Genomic DNA, 24,135 nt, shown 5'->3' with positions numbered 1-24,135 from the left:
AGAATGCTTATTTCTATTTCTATTTAGTTATAAAACAAAATACAAATATGACTTTCTCACACCAAACACCTAAAATCTGAAAACAATCATCCTTTACACAACCCACAACATCTGTCCTCAACATGAAAAATAATAAGTTGTCATTGTCACTCAAAAAAAAAAAAAAAAAAAAAGGCCATCTTCCTTAGTTATAGCCAACTCATACGAGTTAGGATTAGATGGGACAGCGAAGTTGAAGCTAGGTAGATATCATTGAAAGGTTGAAGATATATAACATGATTCTTTGAGATGAGATGGCTTGAAAGGTTGACTAGAAGTGCAAGAGGTTTTTAGCTTGAAAAATTGAATCAAAGAAAACAAAGAGTCTTACAAGGAATCATTATTCTTTAACAAGAAAAGTCTTGAAGCATTGAACCAAAGAAACCAAAAGTCTCTCTTTTTTTTTTTTCCTTTTTTTTTTTTTGGTTCTTATCTTGTGGTTTTAAAGACTATTTCAATTTTCTTTTCAAAGAGAGCGTCACATGACAGATCCTTGTGCTCTCTCGCATGAAGTCTCTGTTTATATATATATATATATATATATATATATATATATATTCATAATATTGATTGATTTGAATAACTGTCATGGTCAAAGTTTGTAATTGTTGGATCATGATTTAATTTGAATCTTTGTGAAACTACATATCTATATCTATATAATATCTAAAAATTGAAGTGTAGCATTTATCGTTGCTACCATTTTATTAAGCAATATCAGCATAGCATTTTGGGCCATTTGGTCCAATTCGGTTTCACTCGATCTATTTCAGTCATCTTCGGTCATTTCAGTCCAATATTTGTCCCACTTCAGTTAATCTTGGTCTATATTTGTCCACTTGGGTCCATTCTTGTCACTTTTGTTGATTTAGTCCAATTTGTCCTTCAGTCTAACTGGGTTTTAAATTGATTTTTTTTGTAAGATGCCTTTTTAATTTTGCGTTCAAAATTTTATTTTACTTTTCTTAATTTTTGGATTGAAAAGTATGAAATTTTATTATATTTGGGTCAAACTTTTTAATTTTGGGCTAAAAAATACAAACAAAATAGGCATTTGAAATTAAAGATATAGGTCATTAAAAAGCAATAAAAATTATAAAATTGAAAAGATTACCTTAAAATTCAAGTTTCAATAATAAAGACATCATATTTATTTTTGGAAAAGAAAAAAACTGCTACAATTTTGAACTTATATAATAATTTAAACTTAATGTAACATTTTACATGTGTTCTATGGAATGAAGGTGTATATAAATATTTAAATATTCTTGGACATATTCAAATTAGTAAACCGATTATGGTATATTTAAAAAAGGGAAATAATATATCCACAATATTTTGACAACACTTTTACAACAAATCTTAAGTGACAAGTTACTATTGGTGGCAAAAAAAGTAATTTTAGTCATGGATTCAAATTAGAACCAATAACAATTTATCACCTATAATTTGTTATGAAAATGTTGTGGGCATAACACTTCCCCTTATGAAAAATTATTTTAACAATATATTTTTCATTTATATAAAACAATATTATAATTATGTAATTTAGATAGCTGTATCTGCAACTGTGACCGATGACGTTGCACCTATGACCTATTCCAGTTAGTGACGCTTCCCTGTGAGACTAAGTAGTGATGTAGAGCCCAAAATGCATTTGTCGGAGCAAGATTCCAAAGATATAGAAAAATGTAAGAAGCCCTTTTTTTTAAGAATAAAAGAGAACTAAAAAGCTAGTTTTATGTTTTCTTTTAGAATCAAAGATAACTACTTTACTGAGGTTTGCACTATGATACGCTAAACTCCTCGCTTGTTATTGTCACCTTCTTGGATATCATTATATTTGGGAAGTTGTCATTGATCTATTATTTATTTAAAGTTCACTTTGAAGTATCAAGCATTTCACAAAGCATGCTTGAAAGCTTACTAATCCATCTTTTTTTTTTTTTTTGGCTGAATAAAAGCTTACTAATCCATCTTGCATCTTGGCGGAGTGGGTCGGTATATTCAACAGCTTAGAATTTTGACTTGCATCTTCACTTGCTCTACAACCTCGCTTTTACCCAATGAAATTGTGTCAGGTCATTGCTGACATGGGGTCCAAGACTAGTTTCCTGTTTTTACTATGCTGATCTTAAGACCTTCCAGATGTTGTTTCTAATCCAAAGTTTATATAATATTTCCTTGGGACCAAAACAAACTTTAACAACCACACAAAAAAAAAAAAAAAAAGGTTGATGCTAACCTCCAATGATATTGATTTTGCTTAGATTTTTGAATGAAAAGAGGAAGAAAGATGGGTTTATGAAGTAAAGCTTTTAAGCAATGCAGAAGAATGAGTACTGAAATTTAGATGGAGTATTTACCACATGCCTTGGTGCAATCCATATAAAATGAATCATACCAGATGAAGTATATTGCATGAATCAAAGCGGGTCAAATCATATCATGCCAAGAGAAAAAAAAAAAAAAAAAAAGGCCTAGTCATGTGACATCCTTACAAACAGTATGCACATTACCGTGAACATCCTTACAAACGGTATACACAAACAGTATCCACAAACAGTAGAAAAATCTTCATAAAAATCAAAAGTTTAGAAACAGTATCCCCATTACCATGAACTTTGAAGTTCAAAAAAACTTTTCCATATTACCTTACACTAAATACTGTTAAATATTTTTATAAAATGACCACAACAATACTAATGGAAACGCAATGTATCAGCAGCTAAACACACTGATTCATTCTCAATACCATTGGCAATGAGCATGTGATTTAGCCACCAAAGCATGAGGGGAAACAATTGCAACTCCCAAATAGAGAAGGTATTGACAAACCATGATCACAAAGCTTTAGATCCTTTTCAAACACTATATGTTATCTCAAATTTTTCTCTCAGGGGAATGAGAAAACGTAGACCCATGAGAAGAGATACAACAAGCTAAAACTGCATAGCAGATGTACTGCAGCCACTAGATATATATCATTTTGATCAAGGAATAAAGCACAAGACCTTCGCAGGGCCAATGCTCACCGCATAAGAACTTCCACCGCCCATTTTCAACATTCTCATCACAGGGCTTCTTTTCTTCCCTCTTCTTTGCTCCATTTTTATTTTATTTTATTTTTTGATTAAGTAAGATCTCTAATCTAATAGTTTGCAACACAATCAGAGAGGCACAAAAAAAAAAAGTAAGAACTAAAATGTTATGTGTCCTTTTATGAATTCGCCACAAGCATAAAGGGCTGATATACATCTGAATTAAATTAACCTACGTCATATCAGTACATTTATGCCTACAGCAAAACAAAATGATACCAAAGTAAACAACATGAGAATGGTCTAAATCATATCACACTTACCTAACAAAATGCAATGATTATCACTAATGATTTCAGTTCTTATCCAGATAGCTCGGTTGCTCCATCAAGTAACTCAAGGCTTTCCTTGAACGTAGTAACTATATGTGTAACATATCGTAGAATACCAAGGTCCTTCTCATGTAAAGTTTCAGGGTCTAGTAAAACAATCGCAGTGTCATCTGAAAGAATCGTAGACTCATCTATTTTTATTTCACCATCTTTAGATTCTTTCTTGACTTTCTTGTCAAGTAGAAGTTCACCGTGTTCAGTGCAACCATAGAAACTTATATCAACATTTTCAAACCGGATAGAAAAAATTTTATCCCATGATTCGTGTACACCATAATCCCTCATTATCCAAATGAAGCATTGCGAGTCTGACTGTAAGTCATCATCGTTTTCAGGGTATCCACATGAAATGAAAGCCAGATTTCCCTTAAACACAAACAGATATTGCACGATCAATTTATCTCCATCAGGGAGTGCCATCTCTCCGAATTTCTCATTATTGACATCAAATGACAAAATCATCGTTGAATCTAGGAATTTCCTTTCCCCTTCACTATGATAAGCAAACCAATGCAAAGCCCCACTAAAAAATAGGGGAAACGGATAAGGTACGATTCGGGAGACCACAACTTTGGATCTCAACGAGATTTCGACCTTTCTCCACGAGTCAGAGCTTAATGTGTAAACCTCAGCCACAACTGGAGTATCCCAAAGCTTTACAACTTTGTAGTCATTTGTCTTGGACTGATAACTAAATCCGGTAGAAAACCAAAAAGCTTTGCTACTAGAACACGAATCAGGCAATCTCTTAAATTTTCTAATGCTGGGGTTCCACAAATATATAGCATCAGAAGTAGCGGAAAGTTTTCGAAGCTGAGCGAGACACACTAAACCATTGCACGAACCGATCAATAAGGACATGTTTAAATCAAAATCAGAGGGAACTGAAAACTCAGAAAGCGAATCAAACGTGCGGTCACAACAAAAAACCTTATAGGTTATTGGAATCTTAGGAGAATTATATTCAATACAGGTTTGTATGAGATAAGCATGATCATTATCATCGTTGTTGTTGTTGACGATATTAAGGTGGGTGGAGATGAAATTAGGACTAGTGATTGAGGAGTCCCAGAGTTTGGAAACGCACTTGAATCTTATGAGGGATTTGACTGGTAACGTTGCCAAGATGTTCAGTACGACGTCGTGTGGGAGATGGTTCTTCCATTGTCGGAGGATCAAAGGTTGCGGACCAGGTTCCATTGTTTGAGATATTTTTCGGCGGCGGATGAGAGGTTTCAGTTTTAGGCGTAAAGACTAAAGACCAAAGAGTAATAAAGTAAAGGCGCGAATATGTTGGGTTAGGCTTGGGCTTATTGATGTTTTTTTCACCAGCAATTTTGGGCCTCCGGAACACTAAAATAAGATGAGTAACAGCAATTTCAGTTTTAGGCGATTTTGTTTTTTTTTTTTTTAAGCATTTTTTTTAAGTTGTACTTCAGTTATATAATGTATTATAAGTTCAGTTTAAAACAATCGTAATGCTATTTTTTTTATACTAATAAATATTACTGTTTATTCAAAAATAAAAAATATCATGTGTTTTATTTTTAATATTATTTTTTTTAATTTTAATCTCTGGTTTTTTTATGAGGAAACTCAAATAAATACATAACAATTTTTGATTGATTGGGTTAATGGCAAAACCAGAAATTTTTTCCAAGGAGACAAGGTGAACACAACAAAGTTTTTATGTATAAAAAAATGAGTAAACAACTTTTATTTCACATATTAACTTTTAACTTTAGAAAGTTGTGTCTTACGCTTTTCATTGCATTAATATCATTTATAATTGATTCTAAACTAAATTCTTTAGCAACTGCTTTTTCTACGTATATAGTTAAACAATCACTCAAGAATTCATTGTACATTTTGCAAAATATGCATCAATTGTAGATCGTTTCCCCTATAAATTATTCACAATATGTAAACATAAATATTGATTTTTATAATCTCAATAACTCAAATTGATAAAATATACAACTTTATAGCAGTAATTTAATTTAATTGCTCAGATCACTACTATCAATTAAACAGATAATTAAAAATTAATATTCTCAAATTACAATAACCTCAGCCACAACTGGAGTACCCCAAAGCCTTACAACTTTGTAGTCATTTGTCTTGGACTGATAACCAAATCCGATAGAAAACCAAAAATTTTGGCCATTAGAACACGAATCAGGCAATCTCTTAAATTTTCTAACGCTGGGGTTCCACAAATATATAGCATCACCAGTAGTGGAAAGCTTTCCACGTTGAGCGAGACACACTAAGTGCCCGTTTGTTTCAACGTTTGAAGCCCAAAACGCGCGTTTTCAAAAAAGCCAGCCCAAAAATAGTGTTTGGTAAGTAATAAACGCAACTTTTTGGAAAAAGTTGCGTTTTAGATTTGTGAAGAAACGCGCATTTGAGTTTATGGAGCTCTGGAGGTCCATAAACAAAAAGCTCATGCGCATTTTCAAATTGATCCGTTGGGCTCTTCCAAAAATAACCAAATTACCCTTGATAAATCATCAGCTCTCATCTCATCTCTCTGCTCTCCCAACAAATTTCCATATCCAAACACAAAAAAATCTATAACAAATTCCCAAATCATCTCTCTGCTCTCCCAACAAATTTCCAAATCCAAACACAAAAAAATCTATAACAAATTCCCAAATCAACTAAGGAAAAAAAAAAAATCAATCCCTTGCAAATTAGGATTCCTCAAAATGCAAAAAAAAAAAAAAAAAAAAAAAAAAAAAAAAAAAAAAAAAAAATCAGAATATATCATAGAGAATTACAGGACAAAATCGAAGTTGAAGCGTCAAAAACACCGAGCTCTAGGTTCGATCAAATCGGCGAACACCACCCAATCAAACCCGGATGACTCTAACTCCGACCCCATTTTCGATCTCCAAGCCCTTCCCTCTCAGCCACTCACCGTCTCCGAACTCCACCGCCTCATCTTCGTCGTGCACTCCGATGCATTCTACGTCGCCAAAACCTGAGTGGGAATGCTATCGATTCTGCCAAGAACCAACAAACGAAGTGCTAAGAGAAAAGGGAGAAAGGAAAAAAAAAAAAAAAAAAAGAGACGAAGAAGGAGAATGTTTGGTGTTTGGAGAAATGGCAGGGAAGGAATAAAGAAAGGAGGAAAGAAGGATTAAAAAAGGAAGAAAAAAAAAAAAAAAAAAAGACGAAGAAGATGTTCTGGTGTTTGGAGAAATGGCAAGGAAGGAATAAAGAAAGGAGGAAAGAGGGATTGAAAAAGGAAGAAAGGAAAAAATAAAAATAAAAAAATAAGAGAGAGACGAAGAAGGAGAATGTTCTGGTGTTTGGAGGAATGGCAGGGAAGGAATAAAGAAAGGAGGAAAAGAAGGATTAAAAAGGAAAACAGAATGGGTACGTGTGTGGAGGAGAAATTTAGTGGGAAAAAAAAAAGGAAAAAAAAGGAGAAGAAAGAAATGCCATGTGGAGGATAAAAAAAGAGTGGAAAAAAAGAATAATGAAATATTATCACAATTTTTTCATAATTTTTTCACAATAAATTTTAAGGGGTCGGTTATTATTAGTTAATATTGGTGAAAAAAATAATTTTTTTAGAAAGAGAAAAAAATAATTTTAATAGTATGTTAAAATTAAAATTAGTATTAATTTTTATCACAATATTTTCACAATATTTTTACAATAAATCTTAAGTGGTAGGTTATTATTAGCTAATATTGGTGAAAAAAAAATAATTTTTTTAGAAAGAGAACAATATAATTTTAATAGCATGTTAAAATTAAAATCAGTATCAATTTTTATCAAAATATTTTCACAATAAATTTCAAGTGGTAGGTTATTATTAGCTAATATTGGTGAAAAAATAATTTCACAATATTGATTTAAGTATGAAATAAACTCTCTTATATATACATTGTCCTTTTTGGTAATTTACATTTCAAACTGCCACTTTTATAAGTGCTAGCCAAACACTCAGCTTTTTCAAAAAGCACTTTTTAACAGCTTTTACCAAACACTCAGCTTTTTGAAAAAGCACTTTTTCATTATGCACTTTTTGAAAATTCAACTTTTTCATTATGCACTTTTTCAAAAAGCTGAACCAAACTCACCCTAAACCATTGCACGAACCGACCATTTCGGACATGTTTAAAGCAAAAGCAGAGGGAACTGAATACTCAAAAAGCGAATCAAACGTACGGTCACAACAAAGAAACTTACCGATCATTGGAATCTTACAGGAAAAATATTGAATACAGGTTTGTATGAGATAAGCATGATCATCATCGTTGTTGTTGTTGACCATACTAAGGTGGGTGGAGATGAAATTAGGACTAGTGATTGAGGAGTACCAGAGTTTGCAAACGCACCTGAATCTTAGGAGTGACTTGACCGGCAGCCTTGCCAAGACGTTGAGAACGACGTCATGTGGGAGATGGTTCTTCCCTTGTCGGAGGATCAAAGGTTGCGAACAAGGTTCCATTGTTTGGGACATTTTTTTTCGGCTGATGAGAGATTTCAGTTTTAGGCGTAAAGAGAGTAAAGATAAAAAGAGTAATAAAGTAAAGGCACGAATCTGTTGGGTTTGGGTTAGGGTTAGGGTTAGGCTTGGGCTCATTGATGTTTTTTTCACCAGAATTTTTGGGCCTCTAGAACACTAATGATGAGAAAGTTGAGCCTCTTAAAATCGATCAGTAATAATGAAAGAGAGTGTTGAGCCTCTTCTATCAATGTATTCAACTTTATGTTCCACCATGTCATGTGTTTTATTTTTATTTGCATTTTTTCATTTTAATCTCTAGTTATGTTATAAGGAAAGTCAAACAAATGCATAACAATTTTTTATTGATGGGATCAGTGGCAGAACCAAAATTTTTTCTAGGGAGCCAATATAAACAAAATAAAGTAGAGAGTAATATTTTCTATCAATAACAAGTTGTCACGTCAAACCACTAAAGTTCATGTGGTACATTTAAAATGACTAATTACAAGATGCCACATGCTACTAAGTGGATTCCACCGTCATTATTCAAAAGCCAATGGCAATATTCCAAGTGTCAAAGAATAAAGATTACAGAGAAAACCTAAGAACCAATCAAATGTTAGCATTTGTTAATTTAAATAATATGAGCCGTCTAATTTAAAGCTGTCATGTGCTATTTTAAATTAAACCACAATGGTTAATCAAATAATGTCATATGTCCCTAGGAGAACAAGACATAAAGTCCCTTGATTTAAATTATGACACATGTCATTATTGATAACCAATCATATGTCATCACACCTTCCCAAGACATATAAATAGAGACATTTCTTAGTCTTATAGGAGGACATACACATACATTTAGGAGTCTCGAAACTCTACCGAAATTAAGCTCCAAAGCCTCCAAGAACTTCAACCTTCAAATCTTAAGAACATTTGAAGAGAAATCATTCAAGTCATCTTCCAAGATCTCAAAGTGCATTAGAATCAAGTCCAAAAGTGTTCAGAAACTTTAAAAGATTGCAAGTTAGTGAAGATCTACAGATTCAAGCCTCCAAAGACACGAAGAACTTCCACAACAATCTTTGAAGACGAAGAACACACAAAGAAAATTCAAAGAACACATGAAGAACGCAAAGAACGAAGGATTCCTAACAAACACATAGTTACAGATTCATCGTGATTCTACTTCAAAGATCTTTTGATCCCTTTCTTAATCAAATTGAGAAGCATCTGGTGTTCGAATCAAGTATATACTTGCATCAAAGATTTTTTCAAGGAGATTGAATGAAATGAGTATTCTTTTATAACAAGATTCAATTTTAGAGAATTGTACTTACTCATACATCAATACAAATTTACACTTGCAAAACATTGTCAATTGTTTGATTTTCAAACTTGAGATTTTGTGTTTAAAGTTCTTATGTATAAAAAAAATGAGTAATAAAAACTTTTATTTCACAGATTAACTTTTAATTTAAAAAGTTGTGCCCTATACCCTTTCATGGCATTAATATTATTTATAATTGATTCTGAACTAAATTCTTTAGCAACTACTTTTTCTATTGATATAGTTAAACAATCACTCAAGAATTCATTTTTTGCAAAATATGCATCAATTATAGATTGTTTCCCCTATAAATTATTCACAACATGTAAACATAAATATTGAATTCTATAATCTCAATAACTCAAATTGATAAAATAAACAACTTTATGGCAGTAATTTTTGATTTAATTGCTCAAGTCACTATTATCAATTAAACAGATAATTGAAAAATAATATTCTCAAATTACAATAAATATAATCTAAGTACTAAAGTCTAAACCCACAACCTACAGTACTAGACCATCTTTCTTTTTTGGTTTAATGAGATCAACTTTCTGATCATTAGTTTCCTACAAGCGAAAAAATCAGATAACCTAAAAACATCAATAAACCACATACCTTTACCCCTGAGCTGTGAAAAGTGATGCTCTACATAAACGTTAACAGTATTAAAAGCTCTGTTTAAGTCACTTGAAGGAAAAGATCTCCTATTGGAGCCAAGTTTAACCTATAAGAGATAGCAAAATGGATTTTCTTTAGGTTAGAGTCTCTTCAGTTCTGTGACTTTTGTCCCTTCTTCTGAATAAAAATGTCGCAAATGAGAGAACCACAACTACAACCAAAACTAATGAATAATTATCTCCAAGATGATGTCGTACTCAACATCTTAACAAGGCTTCCCGTCAAATAACTCATAAGATTCAAGTGCGTTTGCAAACCCTAGCACTCCTCAATCACCACTTAATTTCTTTTCCGCCCACTGGTAAAAATGGCCAAATACCATTTTTTTTATAAATATTTTGCAATCTACCACTTTTTTGAAACTCAATTTTGTGGCAGTTCCATGAAATCAAGTTACTTCAAAAACCTTTTAAAAAAAAAAATCATGGTACTCAAGTTTCATGAACTCGAGTACCATGGAAATCTCGATTTCCACAAAATCGAGTTTCAAAAAAGTGGTAGATTGCTAAATATTTTGCAAACAGTGGTAGATTCATACATATTTTCTCTAACAGTGGTATATGTCCATTTTGGCCTCCACCCACCGTAATCACACTAACAACATAGATCATGAATTATTCATAATCATTCATATCTCATACACATGCCTATTGCTATTACAAAGTGCAAGTATTTTTCATATCTTTCTAATAGAAGTGTCAAGAGATATTCTTGAAGCTGTGATCTAAGATATTGGTATGAGAGAAGTCAAAACTCAACTGTAACATGTAAGAGCAAAATCTGAAACCCCATTAACTTTAAATGCTGCCACCAAAACTGAATATGGAAATTCAGCGTGTAAAGGAGGCAAGTTACCCTGACTATGGAAACTCAGCGTGTGGGTACTCCATACTCATTCTTGATGAAATGATTGAATTGTGGAAAAATAAATTGTTGGAGTGTCATAGGTGCACCTTGAATATACAAAGACCATTCCTAGAAGCGACCAATGCAAAAGCAGAGATTGGACAATCAGGGAGATGGTTTATTGTTCTCTCAACTTTTACACTAAGGACAATAGATGTCATTAAACAAAATATGATTTTAGAGAAATCTGGTTAAGAATTTGAAATCAAGGAAAAACTTTTATTTACAACAAATGGAAATTTGACAACACTTTCAAATTGGAAATCAACTGCAGAAAGTTTGAATAAGAAAAAGAAAAAAGACTTGTATGACATCCAATTAAAAGATAAATTTAGTTCAAAATAACTCTTTCTGTATATATTAACAATCAACTTAAATGTTATTATAGGGATGCATCAATAAACAAATTTATTGTATGAATCAAAGTGGGTCAAATCACATCATGCCAAGAAAAAAAAGGGCCTAGCCATGTGACAACCTTAGAAAAAAAATCTTCTTCGTAAAAATCAAAAGTTTAGAAACAGTATCCACATTACCATGAACTTTGAAGTTCAAAAAGAACCTTCCATATTACCTTTCACTAAAGACTGCTAAATATTTTCATAAAATGACCACAACAATACTAATGGAAGCACAATGTATTAGCAACTAAACACATTGATTCATTCTCATTACCATTGGCAATGAGCATGTGAATTAGCCACCAAAGCATGAGGGGAAACAATTGCAACTCCGAAATAAGTGTTGACAATCCATGATCACAAAGCTTTAAATCCTTTTCAAACAATCTATGTTATCGCAGGGGAATGAGAAAATGAAGGCCCATAAAAAGATATACAAGAAGCAAAAATTGCATGGCAGATGTACAGCAGCCACTAACAAGATATATATCATTTTGATCAAGGAATAAAGCACAAGACCTTCACTGGCCTATGCTCACCGCATAAGAACTTCCACAGCCCATTTTCAACATTCTCATCATAGGGCTTCTTTTCTTCCCTCTTCTTTTGCTCCATTTTTATTTTATTTTTTTGGATTAAGTAAGATTTCTAATCTAATAGTTAGTAACACAATCAGAGATGCGAAAAAAAAAACTCAGAATTAAAATATTATATGTTCTTTCATGAAATCGCCACAAGCATAAAGTGTTGATATACATCTGAATTAAGTTCACCTACACCAAATCAGTACATCTATGCCTACCGCAAAACAAAATGATACCAAAGTAAACAACATGATAATGGTCTCAATCATATAACACTTACCTAACACTTACCTAACAAAATGCAATGATGATCACTAATCATTTCACTTCTTATCCATATAGCTCGGTTGCTCCATCAAGTAACACAAGGCTTTCCTTGAATGTAGTTAGCATATCTGTAACATACCGTAGGATACCAAGGTCCTTCTCATGTAAAGTCTCAGGGTCTAGTAAAACAATAGCAGTGTCATTTGAAAGAATTGTAGACTCATTCCAATCATGTATTTTTATCTCACCATCTTTGGATTCTTCCTTGACTTTCTTGTTAAGTAGAAGTTCACCATGTTCAGTGCAACCATAGAAACTTATATCAACATTTTCAAGCCGGATAGAAAAAATTTTATCCCATGATTCGTGTACACCATAATCCCTCATTACCCAAATGAAGCATTGCGAGTCTGACTGTAAGTCATCATCGTTTTCAGGGTATCCACATGAACTGAAAGCCAGATTTCCCTTAAACGCAAACAGATCTTGCTTGATCAATTTATCTCCATCAGGGATTGCCATCTCTCTGAATTTCTCATTATTGACATCAAATGACAAAATCATCGTTGGATCTGGGAATTTCCTTCCCCCTTCACTATAATAAGCAAACCAATGCAAAGCCCCACTAAAAAATAGGGGAAACGAATAAGGTATAGCACCTACAACTTTGGATCTGAACGAGATTTCAACCTTTCTCCACGAGTCAGAGCTTAATGTGTAAACCTCAGCCACAACTGGAGTACCCCGAAGCTTTACAACTTTGTAGTCATTTGTCTTGGACTGATAACCAAATCCGGTAGAAAACCAAAAATCTTTGCCATTAGAACACGAATCAGGCAATCTCTTAAATTTTCTAATGCTGGGGTTCCACAAATATATAGCATCAGAAGTAGCGGAAAGTCTTCGATGCTGAGTGAGACACACTAAACCATTGCATGAACCGACCAATAAGGACATGTTTAAATCAAAAACAGAGGGAACTGAAAACTCAAAAAGCGAATCAAACGTGCGGTCACAACAAAGAACCTTATAGGTTATTGGAATCTTAGGAGAATTATATTCAATACAGGTTTGTATGAGATAAGCATGATCATTATCATCGTTGTTGTTGTTGTTGTTGACGATATTAAGGTGGTTGGAGATGAAATTAGGACTAGTGATTGAGGAGTCCCAGAGTTTGGAAACGCACTTGAATCTTATGAGGGATTTGACTGGTAACGTTGCCAAGATGTTCAGTACGACGTCGTGTGGGAGATGGTTCTTCCATTGTCGGAGGATCAAAGGTTGCGGACCAGGTTCCATTGTTTGAGATATTTTTTGGCGGCGGATGAGAGGTTTCAGTTTTAGGCGTAAAGACTAAAGAGTAATAAAGTAAAGGCGCGAATCTGTTGGGTTAGGCTTGGGCTTATTGATGTTTTTTTCACCAGCAATTTTGGGCCTTCGGAACACTAAAATAAGATGAGTAACAGCAGTTTCAGTTTTAGGCGATTTTGTTTTTTTTTTTTTTTTTTAAGGCATTTTTTTAGTTGTACTTCAGTTATATAATGTATTATAAGTTCGGTTTAAAATGCTTGTATTGCTATTTTTTTTATACTAATAAGTATTATTGTTTACTCAAAAATAAAAAATATCATGTGTTTTATTTTTATTTTTATTTTTTTCATTTTAATCTCTAGTTGTTTTATAAGGAAACTCAAATAAATACATAACAATTTTTGATTGATGGGGTTAATGGCAAAACCAGAAATTTTTTCCAAGGAGCCAAGGTAAACACAACAAAGTTTTTATGTGTTAAAAAAAATGAGTAAAAAAACTTTTATTTCACAAATTAACTTTTAACTTTTAAAAGTTGCGTCTTACGCTTTTCATGACATTGATATCATTTATAATTGATTCTGAACTAAATTCTTTAGCAACTGCTTTTTCTATGTATATAGTTAAACAATCACTCAAGAATTCATTGTCCATTTTGCAAAATATGCATCAATTGTAGATCGTTTCCCCTATAAATTATTCACAATATGTAAACATAAATATTGATTTTTATAATCTCAATAACTCAAAAGTGATAAAATATACAACTTTATAGCAATAATTTAATTTAATTGTTCAAGTCACTACTATGAATTAAACAGATAATTAAAAATTAATATTCTCAAATTACAATAAATATAATCTATTAAGTACTAAAGTCTAAACCCACAACCTATTACAGTACTAGACCATCTTTTTTCTTTTCTTTTTTGGTTTAATGAGATCAACTTTCTGATCATCACTTTCTAGCAAAAAAAAAAGCTTTCTGATCATCACTTTCCTACTACAGGCGAAAAATTCAAATAACCTTAAAACATCAATAAACCAAATACCTTTACCCCCGAGCTGTGAAAAGTGATGCTCTACTTAAATGTTAACAGTATTAAAAGATCGCCTATTGGAGGCAAGTTTAACCTAGAAGAGAAAATAAGATAGCAAAATGGATTTTCTTTATGTTAGACACTCTTCAATTCTGTAACTTTCTGTCCCCTCTTTTGAATAAAAAATGTCGCAAATGAGAGATCCACAACTACAACCAAAACTAATGAATCATTATCTCCAGGATGATGTCATACTCGACATCTTAACGAGGCTTCCTGTCAAATAACCCATAAGATTTAGGTGCGTTTGCAAACCTTGTCACTCCTGAATCACCACCCTCAATTTCTTTTCTGCCCAATGTAATAAGACTAACAACATAGATCATGAATTATTCATGATCATGCATATCTCATACACATGCCTATTGCTATTACAAAGTGGAAGTATTTTTCATATCTTTCTAATAGGAATTATCAAGAGATATTCTTGAAGCTGTGATCCAAGATACTGGTATGATAGAAATCAAAAATCAACTATAACATGTAACAACAGAATCTGAAACCCCATTAATTTTAAGTGCTGCCACCAAAACTGAGGATAAAAATTTAGCGGGTAAAGGGGGCAAATAACCCTAACTGATTGTAAAGGAGGCAAGTCACCTTGAGATTACTCAGTCGTGGTACCATAAGATGATCTAGCCATGTTGGAAAAACAAGTTGGATCTGCAACAGTGCCTGATAACATTGCAACTAAGACCTATTCCAGTTAGTCAAGCTTCCTTCTAAGATTGAGTTGTGATGTAGAACACAAAATGCATATGTTGGAGCAAGACTTCAAAGATATAGAAAAAAAAAACTAATAAGCCTTTTTTTAAAATTTTATTTTTAAAATCAAAGAGAACTAAAAAGCTAGTTTTATGTTTTCTTTTGGTTACTCCGGAAGAAATGAAGAAAAAGAAATCAAACAGTAATGAATGAATTACTTTACTGAGGTTTGCACTAGGATATGCTAAACACCTCGCTTGTTATTGTCACCTTCTTGGATAGCATTATTTTTCTGAAGTTGTCATTGATCTATTATTTATTTAAAGTTCACTTTGAAGTATTAAGCAATTCAAAAAGCACGCTTGAAAGCTTACTAATCCAGATTGCATCTTGCCGGAGTGGGTCAGTATATTCAACAGCTTAGAATTTTGACTTGCTCCTTCAGTTGCTTGCTCTACAACCTCGCTTTTCCCAATGAAATTGTGTCAGGTCATTGCCGACGTGGGGGCCAAGACTAGTTTCTTGTTTTTACCATGCTGATCTTAGACCTTTCAGATGTTGTTTCTAATCAAAGTTGACATAATCTTTCCTTGGGACCAAAACAAACTTAACAACCCCCAAAAAAAAGGTTGATGATAACATCCAATGATACTGATTTTGCTTAGATTTCTGAATAAATAAGGACGAAAAATGGGTTTATTTAATTTTTCCCTTATGAAGTAAAGCTTTTAAGCAATGGTGAGGAATGAGTACTGAAATTTTGATGGAGTATGTACCATATGCCGTGGTGCAATCCATATAAAATGAATCACACCTAATGAAGTATATGCATGTTTTTATAGGATGTATCAATAAACAAATTTATCTTCTGAATCAAAGCGGGTCAAATCATATCATGCCAAGAAAAAAAAAGGCCTAGTCATGTGACATCCTTACAAGAAAAATCTTCTTCATAAAAATCAAAATTTTAGAAACAGTATCCACATTAGCATGAACTTTGAAGTTCAAAAAGAACTTTCCACACTAGATACTATTAAATATTTTTATAAAATGACCACAACAATACTAATGGAAACGCAATGTATTAGCAGCTAAACACATTGATTCATTCTCAATACCATTGGCAATGAGCATGTGATTTAAACACCAAAGCATGAGGGGAAACAATTGCAACTCCAAAATAGAGAAGGTGTTGACAATCCACGATCACAAAGCTTTAGATCCTTTTCAAACACTATATGTTATCTCAAATTTCTCTCTCAGGAGAATGAGAAAATGCAAACCCATGAGAAGAGATACAACAAGCTAAAACTGCATAGCAGATGTACTGCAGCCACTAGCAAGATATATATCATTTTGATCAAGGAATAAAGCACAAGACCTTCGCTGGGCCAATGCTCACCGCATAAGAACTTCCACAGCCCATTTTCAACATTCTCATCATAGGGCTTCTTTTCTTCCCTCTTCTTTGCTCCATTTTTTTTTTTTTTTTTTTTTTTTTGGGATTAAGTAAGATGTCTAATCTAATAGTTTGCAACACAATCAGAGAGGCACAAAAAAAAAAGTCAGAATTAAAATGTTATATGTTCTTTCATGAAATCGCCACAAGCATAAAAGGTTGATACACATCTAAATTAAGTTCACCTACATCATATCAGTACATTTATGCCTACAGCAAAACAAAATGATACCAAAGTAAACAACATGAGAATGGTCTAAATCATATCACACTTACCTAACAAAATGCAATGATTATCACTAATGATTTCAGTTCTTATCCAGATAGCTCGGTTGCTCCATCAAGTAACACAAGGCTTTCCTTGAACGTAGTAACTACATGTGTAACATATCGTAGAATACCAAGGTCCTTCTCATGTAAAGTTTCAGGGTCTAGTAAAACAATCGCAGTGTCATCTGAAAGAATCGTAGACTCATCTATTTTTATTTCACCATCTTTAGATTCTTTCTTGACTTTCTTATCAAGTAGAAGTTCACCATGTTCAGTGCAACCATAGAAAATTATATCAGCATTTTCAAACTGGATAGAAAAAAGTTTATTCCATGATTCATCTACACCATAATCCCTCATTACCCAAATGAAGCATTGCGAATCTGACTGTAAGTCATCATCGTTTTCTGGGTATCCACATGAAATGAAAGCCAGATTTCCCTTGAACACAAACAGACTCTGCTCAGACAATATATCTCCAGCAGGGAGTGCCATCTCTCCGAATTTCTCATTATCGACATCAAATGACAAAATCATCGTTGGATCTTGGAATTCCACTTCCCCTTCACTATGATAAGCAATCCAATGCAAAGCCCCACTAAAAAATAGGGGGAACGGATAAGGTTCGATATGGGAGACCACAACTTTGGATCTCAACGAGATTTCAACCTTTCTCCACGAGTCAGAGCTTAATGTGTAAACCTCAGCCACTACTGGAGTACCCCAAAGCTTTACAACTTTGTAGTCATTTGTCTTGGACTGATAACCAAATCCGGTAGAAAACCAAAAATCTTGGCCATTAGAACACGAATCAGGCAATCTATTAAATTTTCTAACGCTGGGGTTCCACAAATATATAGCATCAGAAGTACTGGAAAGCTTTCCACGTTGAGCGAGACACACTAAACCATAGCACGAACCGACCATTTCGGACAGGTCTAAATCAAAAACAGAGGGAACTGAATACTCAAAAAGCGAATCAAACGTGCGGTCACAACAAAGAACCTTACAGATCATTGGAATCTTAGGAGAATTATATTTAATACAGGTTTGTATGAGATAAGCATGATCATCATCATCGTTGTTGTTGACGATATTAAGGTGGGTGGAGATGAAATTAGAACTAGTGATTGAGGAGTCCCAGAGTTTGCAAACGCACCTGAATCTTATAAGTGACTTGACCGGCAGTCTTGCCAAGATGTTGAGTACGACGTCGTGTGGGAGATGGTTCTTCCATCGTCGGAGGATCAAAGGATGTGGACCAGGTTCCATTTTTCGGCGGATGAGAGATTTCAGTATTTAGGCGTAAAGAAAAGAGTAAAGATAAAGAGTAATAAAGTAAAGGCACGAATCTGTTGGGTTTGGGTTAGGGTTAGGCTTGGGCTCATTGATGTTTTTTTCACCAGAATTTTTGGGCCTCTGGAACACTAATGATGAGAAAGTTGAGCCTCTTAAAATCGATCAGTAATAATGAAAGAGAGTGTTGAGCCTCTTCTATTGTATTCAACTTTATGTTCCACTATGTAATGTGTTTTATTTTTACTAGTCGCTAATCAGTGCAATGCACGGGAAAGTTATTGTATACAAAAATTTAAACAATTCTTTGTTTTTTAATCTTTGATTTCACATTTGGATTCCTATCCTTGATATGAAACATTAAATTACGAAATGGAAAATATAAATCAAACTTAAATTAAAATTAAAATTAAGATTTCAATCCTTTACATCCTCAAATATCCAATAAATGCTAAAATATCAATTTCCAATAAATTGAAAGACAAATTTAAAGTACTTTTTGTATCTTCTTCCATTGTTGTTCTTACATTCATTTGAAGTACCATTAATATAAGCTTGTCAATAAAATACGTTGAGAAATGTATTACGACATGTAGAAGTTAGATATCAAATTTGTAATTTTGCTATATTAAAAAAAAAAATGCACTTCTCAAGCTTAATTTTTTTTTGTCAGTTTCTATGACAGAGTCAAAAACTTTCTTAACTATGTAGAATTCCCATCTAAACTTGAGATTATATTCATTTAATAATATTTGGAAAACAAAGGTTTTTCCATTCAGCTTCCATCAACTTCCATATACTTGAGAATCCCATCCTAGGCTCTACTTCCTTCGAGCCTGATCTCAGTGGTCTGCTTGGGCTTCTGCTTTCCTGCAGCTTGTTGGGTTGCAATCTTCAGTCTTTCCTTAAGCCTCTTGAGTTTGATACGATCCTTCCACATTCGCCTTTCCAATTCTTTTGCTTCAATCTCTTCATCACTGGCTTACCCTTCTTAGGAATGATACCATAGACAAAGCCGCAAGCTTTGAAAACTTCCATCAGCTTCAGCATATACTTGAGAATCCCATCTTGTGCTCTACTTACTCCGAGCCTGATCTCAGTGGTCTGCTTGGGCTTCTACTTCTTTGCAGCTTGTTGGGCTACAATCTTCGGTCTTTCCTTAAGCCTCTTGAGTTTGATACGATCATTCCACATTCACTTTATCCACTATGTTGTCACACTTTAATTAAGTCATCAACTTCTAAATCCAAACAGTTGCCCAATGTGTCACCAACCAGCATAAGGTGGTTCATTGAATCAAATTACAACAACCCTCTGGTTGATGAGAAAAGTGCTTGGAAAAAAAAACAAAACAAAATCTTTAATCTTACTACTTATTTTGTTTCAGTCCCCAAGCTATACAGCCACTCTAGGACTAAAACGAAAAGTTGTACCAAGCTCCCTAATAGCACAAGGTTCTGTTACATTGAACATCAAAATCAATCCACAGTCAAAAACCCAAATTAATTTTCTATTCCTACCTTATCTCGAAAACCAAAAAAACATAATTATTGCTGAAAGCTAATGAATTCACAAATATTGTGCAAAATAGCCCCTTTTCTTTATTCAATCAAACCCATCTTCCCGATGTCCCCAAACCTATAAAAATCCCTAAAAAGTCTTAGATTACAACAATTCAAATATTAATATACAAGACCCAACATCCTATAATAGATTTATAAACAAACCCACATCTCAAAAAAAAATAATAATAATATATAAAACCCCAATTCTCAGAATTTCCAAAAACTGAATCTTTTAAACATATAGAAATGAATCAAACTCAAATTCTATAAAATTATTAAATTACACGTAAAATAGGTCCACAACAGAATCAATTCAAAGGACCATATTAAGTTATACAACAATTTCAGTAGCCATAAAACAAAGTGGTTGACAAATGACAGAAAAAGTTACACCCTTACACTACATGTTCGTTGACATCACACAGGATAAGACCCAACCCAAATACTTACACACAAAAATGACAGAAAATACTTACACATACCTACACACATAGTCGTTGAAATCACACAAGAGAAGACCCAACCCAAAAATCTAGGCTCACAAGATGCATGCAACGTAAATAAACTCAAAATCTTTAAATTAATCCCTATCTACCAACAAAAAAAAAAATATTGGCGCAAGCCAAACAACCAGATAGCAAAGCAAGCTATGCATCATTCTGTACAGCATATTACTGCAACCTCCAACCTCCATATACAACACAAAGACTAGTACTGTTATAGCAAAGGAGAACCTAAATTATAGCAAAATCACCTATACAAAACTATATAGATGAATCCAGTCCATTCCATTACTTGGACTTAAGGAATATTAGAATTGAGACTCCAATTCCTGCATAAGACTCTATCAAGAATTGAGTCATCATAAATGGGGCCACTCTCCACTCTATTAAGTAGAGTAGATGGAAAAATGAAATAGTAAAACAGTGGAATTAAGGACCTTTTTTTTTTTTTATAAACGGAATTATAGACATTACTTATCATGCGAAATGAACAAATCCAAGATGGGAAAAGGAAAAAAGAATAAGATATTTCCTACTTAACTTAGTCAAGGCAGCTAGGATAAGGAAAGGTTTGTTTTCTTTATAATAACAAAATCCTTGCCCTGCAAAATTTTAAGTAGATTTTGGTGTTCTTTTATTATGCATACTTTATACCAAGAATAGCTTATTGCATCAGGAATTTGTAAAAAAAGATTTTTTGTAGTCTATGAAACTTAGACTATTTGAGGTGTTTTTGAGTGTTTGAGTTTGGGCAAATGAAAATTTTATAGATCTAAAAAATTATGCATATGTTTCCTAAAACTTCCTAAGGATCTAAGTAGACCCTTAATATTGTCCCCAAAACTTCCTAAGGATCTAAGTAGACCCTTAATATTGTCCAAGATTGTTTCACATAAATTCTCCCAATAATCTAAGCTAGAAAAATATATCATTGCATTAGTCTTGCATTGTGTTATGCTAAGAAAGAAAATAATGACTTGGGCAAAAGGAGAAATTTAAATACCTGAACTTGTTTGCAGGTAAAAAATTTCTTATCTCTCCCCAACTGGATAATCATCAAATAACCCTATAGGCACATTCAAAATTTGGGAATTACACTTGGAAATAACACAGAGGAAAAAAAATCTATAAAAGAAAAGAGAGAGTAGAAGATGGACCAACCACATTGTTTTTGTATTACCATTGCGCAAACAAATCTAGAGCTTCTCTTATTTGGTTTGTCATCACATGCAGCTCTTGAATTTCGATCATTTGCAGCTGAAGAGAACAGAACATTCCATTTTATTGTTGCTTCTTAAAGTATAACTAGAAATTTAAGAGAGAGAGAGAGAGAGAGAACACTGAAAGGGAATTTGGCAATCTTTGATAATTGTTTGGTCGATTCAATATGAGAAAACTTACGGCTAGGATCTGTCTTGGACCAATCTGCGCAGTTGGGGACGAATTTTAATAGCGTCATTACCAAAACATCGAACGTGGGAAATTTTGGACCACTTTGATTCACTTTTTATTAATTTGGGACAACCCCTCATATCATATGGGAAATAAGTCTACATGAACTGTTTAGCCTCTCTCTTTAAACAATATCTACATAAATCCATATGTGACCCACAACACAAAAGAGTTAGAACTCCAATTAAAACACCCAGTTGGTGTATCCCTAGCAAGAGCTATCACATATGTTAACCAAACCAAATTGTTGAGGTATCCACACAACAGCACTACACGAAGAAATCAGAATCACATTGACCCATATACGACCCACAATACAAAAGAGGTAGAGCTATAATTAAAAAACACAGCAATCAAAAATTCAACATCCTTAAAAAAAATCAAATACAAAAAAAAATCAACATAACAATCGTCCATATCAGAGCATGAAAGAGGCAGAAACAAATTTTTAAAAGAAAAAAAAATTCAATCAAAATAATATAATCCTTACACTGAATAATTATAAGGGTCAGTCACAAGAATAAAGCACAAATACTTGAATTGAATCATCCACCTTTTGTCAGTATTAATATATTGTGAGGAGAGGAAGAGACAAAGGAGGGAAGACAGAGAGACTGCCTTTATAGGCTAGCGTTAGCAAAAGCTGAAGGGTTGCCGTTGAGGAATTGAAACCGCTAAAAAATTAACACTAATGAAGGGTTGCCGTTTAAAAGGTGGGGAGATAGAATCATAAAACAAGTAAACCAAAGGTGAGGAGACAAAAGGGCATTTGTAACCGTGACATAAGCTGGGGCTGGGGCTTGGGCTTGGGCTTGGGCTTGGGCTTGAGCTTTATTTTGGAATTAAAGCTTTAAACATTGGGCTTTATAGTGGGGATTTTTTTAGAAAATAACAATAAAATTCAAATAACATCATTAGTTAGGGAACGTTTGAAATTAATTTGGTTTTTAACAACTCGAGTTCAAAGGGGACGTTTTCTGGGTTATAAAATCGAGTATATTTTACTCGATTTTCCTATTTTTGCCAGTCCCCGAGATGGGTCCAATATGCCAGAAATCTAGTTCGTTGGAGTCGTTTTGTAAAACGAGTTCAATGAACTCGGTTTGTATTCTTACAAACCGAGGTCATTGAAGTCAATTTTTATAGATAAATCGAGTTCAATAAACTCATTTTGTAAGACTGGAAAACGAGTTCAATGAACTCGGTTTCCATTCTTGCAAACCGAGTTCATTGAACTCGGTTTGTTCACGGGCCACTCAAAACGCACTAAAAAAAACCAAACACACAAAGAGAGAGTTTGGATTCGGATTATCTCACGTCTGCGTTTCTAATGTTGCGTTTTCTCTGTTTTTTTTTTTGGTTCAGCCTACAATGGTTGACCGGTCTTCTGTGAACAGTGCTCTTGTGCACTGTTCACGGGTCCCACAAACTCCACTTTTTATCAACTTTTTCATTAAAAATGGGTCCCACAGCACTATTCACACATTTAAAAATTATTTTACTAAAGTGTTTTCAGTTTTCAGTTTTCAATTTCAGCAAAATAAGTTCAATCCAAACAGACCCAAAGAGAGAGTTTGGATTCGGATTATCTCACGTCTGCGTTTCTAATGTTGCGTTTTCTCTGTTTTTTTTTTTTGGTTCAGCCTACAATGGTTGACCGGTCTTCTGTGAACAGTGCTCTGTTGGCACTGTTCACTGGGTCCCACAAACTCGCGGCTTTTTATCGAACGTTTTTCATGTAAAAAAATGGGTCCCCAACAGTACTATTCACACATTTAAAATTATTTTGCTACAGTGTTTCATGTTTTCAAGTTTTCAATTTCAGCAAAATAATTTCAATCTCAAACAAGACCCAGAGCATTCAGCACATACCAACACACCAAAAAAAAAAAAAAAAAAAAAAAAAAAAAAAAAAAAAAAAACTAAGTTCAAACTCTCATTCCCTCTCACTCTCAGTCTCTCTCTCTCTCTCACGAGAAGTCGAGCTCTCTCTCACTCTCACACGAGATTCTGAGCCTGTCGCTTCGTCGCCAGCACCGTCGCCGTCGCTGCCTCTCGCTTCTGTCGCCGTCGCTTCCGTCGGTCCGTCTCTGCCTCGCATCTTTCTCCCTCAGTGGTTGGCGAAGTACCTCACAAATGTAAGGACTCTCTCTTTTTTCTGGGTTTATTGGTAATCCGCATGCATTGTACTTGATATTTGGGGGTGCAGAGTTTGCTGCCATATCTGCTGTGAGGCAAATGATTTTTGTTCAATTCAAGTTCCAACAGTCAACAGTCCCACCATATTGGTATAAATGATGTTCATACTAGTTCGTAAGAATAATATCTTGCCCTTCTAGATGGCGGCTGAGTCTTTAATTTT

At 33.7% G+C, this 24,135-nt stretch overlaps 3 protein-coding genes across 3 annotated transcripts; all 3 read right to left on the bottom strand.

The window, feature by feature from the left end:
* Positions 1-3,442: 3,442 nt before the first annotated feature.
* On the bottom strand, positions 3,443-4,672 carry LOC115985127 (F-box/kelch-repeat protein At3g06240-like). The gene has a single exon (XM_031108097.1). It carries the CDS (start codon positions 4,670-4,672, stop codon positions 3,443-3,445), a length of 1,230 nt encoding a protein of 409 aa, XP_030963957.1.
* A 7,500-nt stretch (positions 4,673-12,172) lies between these two features.
* Positions 12,173-13,411, bottom strand: LOC115985126 (F-box/kelch-repeat protein At3g06240-like). Its single transcript, XM_031108096.1, has one exon. It carries the CDS (start codon positions 13,409-13,411, stop codon positions 12,173-12,175), a length of 1,239 nt encoding a protein of 412 aa, XP_030963956.1.
* A 3,378-nt stretch (positions 13,412-16,789) lies between these two features.
* LOC115987175 (F-box/kelch-repeat protein At3g06240-like) lies at positions 16,790-18,267 on the bottom strand. The gene has a single exon (XM_031110672.1). It carries the CDS (start codon positions 18,227-18,229, stop codon positions 17,003-17,005), a length of 1,227 nt encoding a protein of 408 aa, XP_030966532.1. The 5' UTR covers positions 18,230-18,267; the 3' UTR covers positions 16,790-17,002.
* Between the last annotated feature and the right edge of the window lie 5,868 nt (positions 18,268-24,135).

Source organism: Quercus lobata, chromosome 4 (assembly GCF_001633185.2).
Source record: "Quercus lobata isolate SW786 chromosome 4, ValleyOak3.0 Primary Assembly, whole genome shotgun sequence".
Lineage (NCBI taxonomy): Eukaryota > Viridiplantae > Streptophyta > Magnoliopsida > Fagales > Fagaceae > Quercus > Quercus lobata.
The sequence above is the reverse complement of the archived record's forward strand: the minus strand, read 5'-3'. Positions and strand labels throughout refer to the sequence as shown.